Source organism: Carassius gibelio, chromosome A2, assembly GCF_023724105.1.
Source record: "Carassius gibelio isolate Cgi1373 ecotype wild population from Czech Republic chromosome A2, carGib1.2-hapl.c, whole genome shotgun sequence".
Classification (NCBI taxonomy): domain Eukaryota; kingdom Metazoa; phylum Chordata; class Actinopteri; order Cypriniformes; family Cyprinidae; genus Carassius; species Carassius gibelio.
Window position 1 is genome coordinate 11,213,152 of NC_068372.1, and position 11,514 is coordinate 11,224,665.

The 11,514-nt window shown below is 42.1% G+C and overlaps 1 protein-coding gene across 1 annotated transcript; it reads left to right on the top strand.

Moving 5' to 3' along the window:
- The first annotated feature begins 5,419 nt into the window (after nt 1-5,419).
- Nucleotides 5,420-9,747, top strand: LOC128026389 (uncharacterized). The gene has a single exon (XM_052613474.1). It carries the CDS (start codon nt 7,428-7,430, stop codon nt 9,345-9,347), a length of 1,920 nt encoding a protein of 639 aa, XP_052469434.1. The 5' UTR covers nt 5,420-7,427; the 3' UTR covers nt 9,348-9,747.
- The last annotated feature ends 1,767 nt before the right edge of the window (nt 9,748-11,514 follow it).

The following is an 11,514-nucleotide window of genomic DNA, read 5'->3' on the forward strand; positions in this document are numbered from 1 at the left end:
TAGTTGTCGGTAGACTAAGGCTCTGTGCAGTTACTGCCGCTCCACCTGAACCAGTGTTGCGAAGTCTGCGGTTGTTTTTCATGTCCGCGGTTTGAAGCAATCCCAATACCAATAATGTGATATTTAGCCCCTAAAATGCTAATTTTACTAGGGAAACCCTTCCCCAAAATTTATATTTTAACCCCGGGAAGCAAGTTTTATCGGGGAACCTCCCGGAAACGCGATTGGGCTAGTTTTGGACTAGTTTTAAGAAGCAACTGGGCAGGATTTGTTGTGAAAACCTGGCAACCCTGATCTGAATGCACATGCTGGAGATATACTTCTAATTACAGGAGCGTCTTTACTGATGAGAGGTGCATGAAAATCGCATTTTATTTTTTGCACAGCCCTATGTATCATAACTAACCTGCTCTGTCTAGTCTGTTGGTCTCCTATGTATCATAACTAACCTGCTCTGTCTAGTCTGTTGGTCTCCGTGTCCTCTTTGCTTCGTGGTTTTTCTGTGCGTGAAAAAATTTATGTGTGGCGTGAAAGCGTGTGAAAAGAGTCAATTGCGTGTGTCTCACGGTGAATGCTTGAGAGTTGGCACATTAGTTCTCAAGCAGAATAAAGGACAGGTTGATTATTGCTGTTTAGCGTTTGTATTAATCTATGATGTGTCCCTGTTTGCCTACAGGGACATTAAAAAAAATAAATTAAAAGTGATACTTGGACCAAGGTGTCTGAGATTCGTCCACAACAATATTTAATGAGGTTATAACTCCTTGTGGTTAGTCTGCACGAGATCAACAAGCTTGCTTGCTTTGCGGCCGCTTTAAATACAAAATAAGCATTCGATCTACGTTAGATCTTTTGCAGCGTCGTGAGCAGAGCGGCAAGAGCGTTTTTTGATGTTCTAGACGCCGGCGGTGTGAACGCACAGTTAGGCTTCGGCTATGGCTGTAGTGTTGTTGTGAAAGTAGGGGCGGAGCACAGAGACTATGCCGTTTCTCGTTTGTTACTCTAGAGTAGACCAATTCACTTTATTGAGGCATACTGCCCCCATCTGTTTTGGAATGTAGAGTATGACTTGATTTTTTTTTGCCAAACATTACAGATGGCACCTTTAATGAATAACAATAATTAAAATAAAATGTAACGTCAAGGTTTTGTGTTAATTCCAGCTATGTTGAGTATTCTGTGAATAATTTTGATTTTAGGTGCATATTCTTAATTCTTTGCAAAACAACCTGAACTGTTTGCTATTGAAAGGTCGGTATGAAGTTTAAATAAAATATATATATATATATATATTCTTGACAAAACCTGTGCACAGTTTGTATTAATAATTTAAATTATTTACTTATATTAATTAATGGCCTAATTACCAGCTATCAGTTAAACATTCAAATCAGAACCAATACAAAACTGCAACGAAAACTATTAAATATGTGCAAATAAAGACCAGTTCAAACTTGCAATGGAACCATCAGAACCATTACAAAACTGACGGAAACCATTAAATATGTGCTAATAAAGACCAATACAAACTTGTAATGGAACCATCAGAACCATTACAAAACCGACGGAAACCATTAAATTTGTTTAATAAAGACCAATACAAACTTGTAATGGAACCATCAGAACCATTACAAAACCGACGGAAACCATTAAATTTGTTTTAATAAAGACCAATACAAACTTGTAATGGAACCATCAGAACCATTACAAAACCGATGGAAACCATTAAATTTGTTTAATAAAGACCAATACAAACTTGTAATGGAACCATCAGAACCATTACAAAACCGACGGAACCCATTAAATTTGTTTTAATAAAGACCAATACAAACTTGTAATGGAACCATCAGAACCATTACAAAACTGTGATGCAAACCATTATGTGCAAATCGTGACCAATACAAACTTGTAATGGAAACCAATACAAACCAATAAATCCTAATGGAATATGCCCAAAACACACTACGTAATGGAAACCATTTGGTAATGGTTTTAATGGTTAATTGCTGATGGTTTGTAATGGTTTTGTAATGGAAACCATTAGAATTTCTGTAATGGTTTCTATTGTTTTTTTTCAGCAGGGTTATGGGGTGAGTTTCCATAAACATCAAAGTTTGTCATTTTGTGTTCATTCTAAGAACACATACACATTATCTCATGTTTAGTCCATGTTTAGACCTTACGTTAGTTACTTGCATTTACGCGTTACGTTAAGTGTTTCCCGCGTGAGGTAATTTTTTGTTGTACGTTGCCATGGTATTCACACATGTACAAAACTACTACGGTACCTCAGCATTTCACAGACGCACTGTGAAATGACTGGTTACATGAGCCTAAGCGCTTTTCAATAAAATCCATGCAAAAGTTAATATCAGATCATTTTAGAATACAGTATAGGATGTACCGAATATTCTAAAGTTTTATGCAAAACAGAAATATGACGAATAGAATATCAGACCTCTGTCATATGGCCAAAAATAAATGCAATAAAAAAAATTTTTTGCATAGTTGTCTTTGACACATGAAAACTGTAACAATGCATTTTACAAGGTAACATGATGTAACCTTGCTCTCACTCGAAATGTGTCCCCATATTAAGTCCTTGAATTTTAGTTTATCATAGTTGATCATAACTAGAGATGAAATGGCATGAAAATTTAATTTCATGATTATAGTGACCAAAATGATCACGGTTATCACAGAATCCTGTTCAAAAAGTCCTAATTTTACACAATGAAATCAATTCACCAAGTCTTATGTAGAAAACCAGCAAATAACAAATAAAATTAGCATCAATATGTACTTTTTGTTTACGTAAACATTAAAATAATAACATTTTAAATGATGGCCAGATTTAAATGGAGTGTCATGCAACGTTATTTACAATGCACAAGTTCAAATAGAGTTTTGACAAAAAAGGTTTTATAAAAAGATAAAACTCACATATTTCAGCCTTTAAATCATTTTTATAAAAGTCAAAAAAGATAAATTACTCACATTTACTATGCACATTATGGTCAACTTTTTCCCATTGTGTCTGTCTTTGCTATGCAAACATGCAGCTTTATGGGGGGTGGAGCTTTACAGGGGGTATGGCTTATGTAAATGAGATGTAATTAGATGTAAATGAGCCTTATTGTCACTCCCAGCAGTGAGAACAGGTGAGAACTAAACAATCTTTAGAGGCTACTTTCTGCTTTGTGAGATTTTTTGAGTAACTACCTTCAAATGATCACAACTTCTCCAAATATTATCAGATTTCCATGTGTTACACATCGTTGGAAAGCTTGGAGACTACACTTTCAGAATCGGTGAATAACTCAAAATGCCCCAGAACCGACTTGTGTCCCTACTTTCCGTGATTGGTCACATATCATAAAACGTTTAATCAGAGCAACTGAGAAAAACCTGCAATGTACAGCCAAAGACTTGCAAGATGACCCGATGAAAGGAAGGAAACCATTTCAATGCAGCGTGTAAGAAGAACTCTAGACAAGTATGGCCTTCATGTTGAGACATCTTGCAGAATACCACTCTTGATCAAAAAGAACAAAAGGCAGACTTGAACTTGATAAAAATTTATTTGTGTAGACCTATGGAGCTCTGGAGGAATGTTTTATGGGGTGATGTGACCAAACTGCAACTTTTTGGACCCATGGATCAGCGGTATGTCTGCTGCAAAACAGGCAAAGCTCATAAGCAGAAGAACACCATCTCCATCCTCAAACTTGGAGGTGGATCAGCCCTGTTATGGGGTTTCTTTACTATAGCAGGAAGTGGAAATCATGACTGTATGTAGGAAATCATGGATTCTTTGAAGTATCAGGCCATTTTGACAAGAATAGTGATGCCTTTGTTGCAAAGACTGAAGCTGATGATCAATGGACTTTCCTGCAGGACAGTCATCCCAAAGTACACATTCAAATCTACTACTGCTTGGTTCAGAGATCAGTCATAGAATGTACTTGAGTGACCTGTTCAGTCTCCAGGCTTAATTCTCATTGCAAATATCTGGTTGAATTTGAAGAAAGCAGTGGCAATGTGAAAACCAAAGATTATCAGTGATCTGGAATCTTTTTCATGCGAGGAATGGGTCAAGACTGTAGTAGAGAGGTGACAGAAGCTTCTAATCACTTACAGACAGCGTTTATTGGTGATTTTAAAGAATAAAAGATTCTGCACAAATTGAATAATTTAAAGAATAAAAGATTCTGCACAGATTGAATAATTTTAAACATGAATGTTTAGAGCCAGTTTGAATTTTATCATGATTCATCAATGTCCCATTCTCAGAATCACTCAAAAGTGTATTAACAAACTTTCTGTAATACTTTACTGATGCATTTGTTGAATTGATTTCATAAAATGTTGTTCACCGCAGCAAACTGTCTTGCAGGTCAAGGGGGTTGAATAATTTTGATCGCAACTGTACATAGATAGATATATAGATAGGTAGACAGACAGATAGATAGATAGATATAAACCATAAGCGAACAAAACACACTCACTTCCCTACAGCACAAACTTTCCAACACAGTTTCCATGGGACGGCCCCGCCCACACAAGCTCCTGCCAAACACAGCGACAGACATGCGGCAACGTTTCCAAAAACATTTTCACCGGAGGAAGAGATAAATGCTTGGAAACGCCCATATAGCTAGCATGATGCCTTTTATTTCTAGATGTACAGCTGCGGGCCATCATACATGTTGGTTCTTGCCACCTCTTCCTCATACCAATATTTATCGCAATGTTACATTGTCCTAAAACCGTTTTTCAGCATGTACCACTTGCATAAACACTGCATCCTTAGGCAGTATTATCCGTAGCGGCTGTCATTGTTATTTTGCGAGCTGTGTGTCGGGACTCGGAGAACATCGATCTAGTACGAGTTCACGGATGGAAAGTCACGGGTGTAATGATATAACCTTCGTAATCATCGGGAAGAAGGAGGCGGGAACCGGCGCACAATCAAAACACTTTAATAATTCAAAAATAAATACAAAACGGCGCACCAGCCCCTCACGGACGACTGGTGCGCATAAATAAAAAGCAAACACATAAAATAATGTCCCAGGCCTGGTCCTCTCTCGTCCTTCACGGTCGTTGCTCCAGTTTTATATCCTTCCATCTCCTAAGTGGGACTCGATACTGGCGGTGGGGCGCAGGTGCAGCTCATCTTCAATCACTACACCTGGCCTCACTCCTCGTTCCCACGCCTCTCGGCCCCGCCCCACTCGCCACATACCCCCATCGCCCCTCGCAGGCCGGGGAGTAGTCCCGAGACTGCGCTCTACCCCCCCCCTCCCTTCGGGGGGGGGCTGCTCACGGGGACCTGCGGGTCCTGGGGGTAGGACAGACGAGGCGAGAGAAAAGGAGATGGAAGGAGGAGCGACAAGGACGAGAGAGGGGAGAGAAAAAAAAAATAAATTCCGGTTCCCAGACGCACTGCTGCTCGGCCCTCCACCAGCTGGGTGATCTCCTCCGCGGTGCCTGGCGGTGGCACTGGACGGCGGCACTGGACGGCCCTCAGCGAACGGCACGACACTCCTCCGCCGCCCGATGGATGGCGACGGCTCCTCCGATTTTGGGCAGCGGCAGGAGTCCCCCGTTCCCTGCCCCTCCGGATTCCATCACGGAGGCAGCAGGCTCCGGCCCCCTGGCGAACGGCGATGACTCCTCCGCTCCCTCACGGATGGCAGCCGCCCCTCCATATCGTGGGCGGCCGGCAGCGAGCTTGCCCGTCCCCGGCAACTCGCTCCAGCCCACCGCCTCGAGCGTCCATGCCGGCACATACTTCGCCTGCTCGAGGGCACCGCGGATTCACCACAACGGCGAGGGATCTTCAGCAGCGCGTCCCTCCTTCTCCTGGGCTTCGGCACCACTGTAATGATATAATCTCCATACTCATCAGGAAGAAGGAGACGGGAACCGGCGCACCAGCCCCTCACGGACGACTGGTGCGCATAAATAAAAAGCAAACACATAAAATAATGTCCCAGGCCTGGTCCTCTCTCATCCTTCACGGTCGTCGCTCCAGTTTTATATCCTTCCATCTCCTACGTGGGACTCGATACTGGCGGTGGGGCGCAGGTGCAGCTCATCTTCAATCACTACACCTGGCCTCACTCCTCGTTCCCATGCCTCTCGGCCCCGCCCCACTCGCCACAACGGGTTTGACTGCTGTTCCAGTGCACTTTAATGGGTTTAAGGTTGGAAAAACAAGGGTTACGGGTTGCCTGGAACACGACATCATACTAGGCTGAGGCTACCTTTCCTCCACTTCTCCCTAATGTGACGTCATCACTGAGTTGCATAAAAAAAAAGTTTAATACCAAAAACGTAAAAAGAAAATTTGGTCTTTTAAGACCATTTTTGAGACATTTTAAAAATGATATACATTTCTTGAGTGATTTACGTACCCATTAATCGACAGTGGTGGTTAACCAGCAACATGGCCTTTAAAAGGTGCTACTATGGTTGATTATACGCTGTTGTCCTTTAATGAAACATTAATTGTAATAAGCTACTGGTCTACTATACTCTTTGCTACTACTGAAATAGAATTTACAAGGTTTCGCTGATAGTTTGAGAATCCAATGGCATTATGAAGTTTTACTGACTATTGCTATTGCTATTTGATATTTCTTAATGCTTGTCATTGATTAAATATTTGTAAAACCCTCTGATTTAAAAGAGTAATAACAAAATAAAATAGAGAATTAGAGATATGAAGTTTGGCTAATTTATCATGACACACCAGTTGAGGCTAAGTTATGGCAACTGCCATACTCTGCCATATGGAAAATCTCTGTTCTAAGGGACACAGGAGCAACCCAGTCATTCATTCTAGCTGATGCATTGCCATTCACACCAGAAACATACTCTGGTACAGGGCTCTAGAGTGCGAACTAATTTGGCCTTATTTCTCAATGGTGTAACTAAAAAACAGAGGTCACACCAGCCATTCAAGAGGGGGAAAAGTGCCCCTGAGAACACACTGGGCTATAAAATACCTCGAGACATAGTACAATTGCAGAAAAATGACAATGTAGTTGGTCCCCTGTACAAGTGGGTGGAGGAGAGATCAGTGGCAGGCCAGCCAGAGGTGGAAGGAAATCTTTTGCCTCTGCAATGGGGTCTTTTTCGTAAACGGCACCTGAGCCGCAGTTGGTGGTTTCCAGGGTGGGCAGAGAATTAGTCCTTTCTTTGGGTCATTCTGTACCCTGGTCAGGCCATTTAGGTAGACTTAAGACTGTAACAGACTGTTACGCTATTAAGCGCGATTTGAATAGTTTGGAGGTTGGAGGTTTAGCACAGGGCTAACAACTCTGTCTTGTAAAAACAAGCACGTTACGGAAACAGCAACAGAAGGAATCGACGCTACTGGGCGTGATGGACTTCCAGGGCTATCGTCAGATGCTTGGATGAACGCCATTGGTGAAAGCCGAAAGGAAGCCAGTGACAGGAAGGTGGAAATTCTGAATGCCAAACTTAAGACTAGGATAGGATTTTGGAATGTAAGAACAATGTACGATACAGGCAAATTAGCACAAGTGATATCAGAGATGAGAAGATACAACATAGATATACTTGGAGTAAGTGAAAGTAGATGGACAGGATCAGGGAGACTCACAACAAGCACAGGGGAAACAGTGCTGTACTCAGGAAGAGATGACCACCAACATAGGGAAGGAGTAGCCATCATTCTAAAGAAAGAAGTAGAAAAGAGCTTGATAGAGTGGAAACCTGTCAACAGTAGGCTCATGAAGATAAGGGTAAGGGGGAAGCAAATTAACACAACTATCATCCAGTGCTATGCTCCAAGAAATGACAGCGGTGACACTAGGAAGGATGAATTCTACGAACAACTGCAGGTTGTACTGGAAACTACACCCAGACATGACATGAGGATAGTGATGGGGGACCTAAACGCCAAAATGGGAAACAACAACACAGAACACGACAGGGCGATGGGAAGGGAAGGCTGTGGTGTCATGAATGAGAATGGGGAGAGGTTAGCAGAGTTTTGCACCATGCATGACCTCGTCATTGGGGGAACCTTGTTCCAACACAAGGTCATTCACAAACTAACATGGCACTCTCCAAACGGAAAGGATCAAAATCAAATAGATCATCTCATAATAAATGGCACATGGAGACGCTCTTTACTTGATGTTAAGGTCAAACGAGGAGCAGACGTTGGTAGTGATCACCACCTAGTCACAGCTGTGCTGAGAATAAAGCTTAAGAAAACAGGAAGCAGAAAAATAGCCAGAAAGCAATTTGATGTCGGAAAGCTAAATGACACAAAGGTCAGAGGTTATTTTGTGCTACAACTAAAGAACAGATTTCAAGCATTAGCAGATATGTTGGATCATACAGAGCCAAAATCAGATGATATCAACACTATGTGGGAACAGACCAAAACAACCTATGTGAAGACCAGTGAAGCCTGTCTTGGATACAAGCACAAGGAAAAGAAGGAATGGTTAAGTGATGACACATGGCAAACTGTAGAAAATAGAAGGGCCTTAAAGAAGAAAGTAAATGAGGCAAAGTCTGAACGGCTTAAAGAAAAATACAGGAAACAATACCAAGAAACAAACAAAGTAGTGCGAAGGAAAGCTAGAGCAGACAAGCGGGCATATCTAGAAAATCTTGCAAGTCAAGCAGAAGAGGCAGCTAGGAAAGGGGAGCAAGGAAAAGTCTACAAGATCACTAAAATAGTGAGTGGCAAACACAGACGAACAACTGAAGCACCAATAGTAGACAAAAAGTGTCAGCTATTGACAACTGAGTCACAACAAGAAGCCCGATGGGCAGAGCACTTTCAGGAAGTTCTAAACAGACCACCACCCACAACAGAACCAAATATCCAGCATGCAGATAATGACCTGGACATTAGCATTGAACCACCAACAAAGGAAGAAATTGTCTCAGCCATTAAATCCCAAAAAAATGGAAAAGCCCCTGGCCAAGATAACCTGAATGCAGAGCTTTTTAAAGCAGACCCAGATCTCGCCTCCAAAATACTTCAACCACTTTTCAAAACCATCTGGGAGGGAAAAGAAATACCTGATGACTGGTCAGAAGGAATTATCATAAAGATACCAAAGAAGGGCAACTTGAGAGATTGTAATAAATGGCGCGGAATTACACTCCTATCGATACCAAGCAAAATCAAGGCAAAAATCATTGAGCAGCGTCTTACAGAGGCAGTGGATAAGAAACTCAGGAATGAACAGGCAGGATTCCGTAAGGGGAGGGGCTGTATTGATCAAATATTTGCACTTCGTAACTGTCACGGACAGAAGAGAGAGACAACAGGTGATTCAGGTAAGTAGAGGTTTAATAGGATATAGGCAGGAATTACGTGATCGGGAACGGAGAACAGATGGTGGCAGGCAAGCTGGGTGATCAGACGGAGGATATTCAGATGATACTAGCGAGGTTTAGGTAGTAGAGTCGTTGTTTCTCTGACGAGACCAGACAGAGAGTGACAGGAGCTGAGGGCTTATGAAGAGGTAGTGGTGATCAGGTGCAGGTGCGGTGACTTCAATAATCAGGGGATAATGAGCGGATGGGAGGAGTCAGGTGATCGGACTCTGATGGTGTGGCAGGTGTTACTGGTGGTTCCGTGACAGTAACATCATAGAACAATGCACAGAATGGCAGAGGCAATTATACATCAATTTTATCGACTTTGAAAAGGCATTCGATAGTATACACCGAGAAGGCCTCTGGAACATCTTAAGGTTGTATGGAATTCCACAACACATAGTGGACCTCATCAAGACCTTCTATGCCAACTTTAAATGCCGAGTGGGAAGCAGTAGCCTGGTGTTCCAGGTAAAGACAGGAGTCAGACAAGGATGTGTGATGTCAGCATTGCTCTTTAACATCGTTATCGACTGGGTGATGCGCCGCACAACAGAAGACCAAACAAGAGGTATACGATGGACCCTCTTCTCAGCATTGGAAGACCTTGATTTTGCTGATGATCTGGCTCTTGTCTCACACACTCACCAACACATGCAAGAGAAAACATCACGTCTCAGCTACTTTGCACAGCAAGTTGGCCTGAAAATAAACCAGAAAAAATCTGAAGTGATGGCGCTAAACATCTCAGATCCATTACCAATACATGTAAATGGAGAAGCTCTATTAACAACAAATGAGTTCACCTATCTTGGGAGTATTGTAAGATATGATGGGGGTGCACATAATGACATTAAAAATAGAATAAACAAAGCCAGAAATGCATTCAGAATGCTAAACAACATCTGGAAGTCTCAGCAATACAGAAACAAGACAAAACTCAAATTATATCAGAGCTGCGTTCTATCCACTCTTCTGTATGGCGCAGAAAGCTGGAGAATGACAGAAAATGACATACGTCAACTGTCAGTCTTCCACACAAGGAGTCTGAGAAGAATCTGTCGGATTTTTTGGCCAAGCAAGATATCAAACAAGGATCTGTTAACAAGATGTCAACAAGACAGCATGGCAAACATCATAACAAAGCGGCGCTGGAACTGGATTGGACATGTTTTGAGAAGAGAACACGACAGCATCCCAAGAGTAGCCCTTCATTGGACACCCGAAGGCAGAAGAAAGAGAGGACGACCCAAGATCACCTGGCGTCGCACAGTAGAGGAAGAAATTAAATCTATGAACCTGACATGGGGAGATATCCAGAAAAAAGCCCAGAATCGACCAGAGTGGAGAACCTTCGTTGCTGCCCTACATGCCAGAGGCATAATGGGCAGTAAGTAAGTAGGTAAGAATAGTTTGAGCTGCTTAATTGCGGTTATGCTCCCGTTATTTCTTCTTTCTCCTCTAGGTAAATGATGTCCAGGTGTTTGCTGTTAGTGGGTGGGGCAACCTACTTTAAAGATGCCTTGTTTGATGTACAGCGAGGGGGGCTCTCCTTTCATTCTGATCTGCTCCCGCTGGCAGATGGAGCGCAGCTCCGTGGTGTCTCGCTGGGCTCGCACGGCTTAGCTTATGATCTTTGTGGAGGTTTTTTTTTGTGTTGAGCTAATATTTCCGTTTCCACAAGCACGTGTTCCGGTATGGGATTGATGTTTGTGTTTATAGTTGATTTTTAGAGCGGTGGTGGTGTAGATTCTGGTGATTGGTGTTTTCATGTTATTTAGTTTAGATTAGTTAGTGCAGCGATTAGAGGACCTGGAAGACTCACGGTAAACTTTGTATTTTGTTTTTGGTCGGGAGGTAGGTAAGTTTTATCTTGTGTTGTAGTTATGTGAGATCAGGATTTTCTTTCTGTTTGTTTTGTTATTTTTACCACCACGCTCTGTTTATGTAAAAATTATTATTGCATTAAACTAAATTATTTTTGCAATGTCACTGCGTCTATGGTTTTTGTATGTTATGTTGTACCAGTTGTTACCATGGTCACGTAACACAGACTGTAAAACTTGTCTACAGTCTCAACAGACTTCTCTACGGGTCCCTATTAGGGCTCCTCTTAAGCCTCTTCACATTATT

Bases quoted from the DNA above. Each gene is read 5' to 3' on its own strand.
- LOC128026389 (XM_052613474.1), top strand. From the start codon at position 7,428: ATGAACGCCATTGGTGAAAGCCGAAAGGAAGCCAGTGACAGGAAGGTG.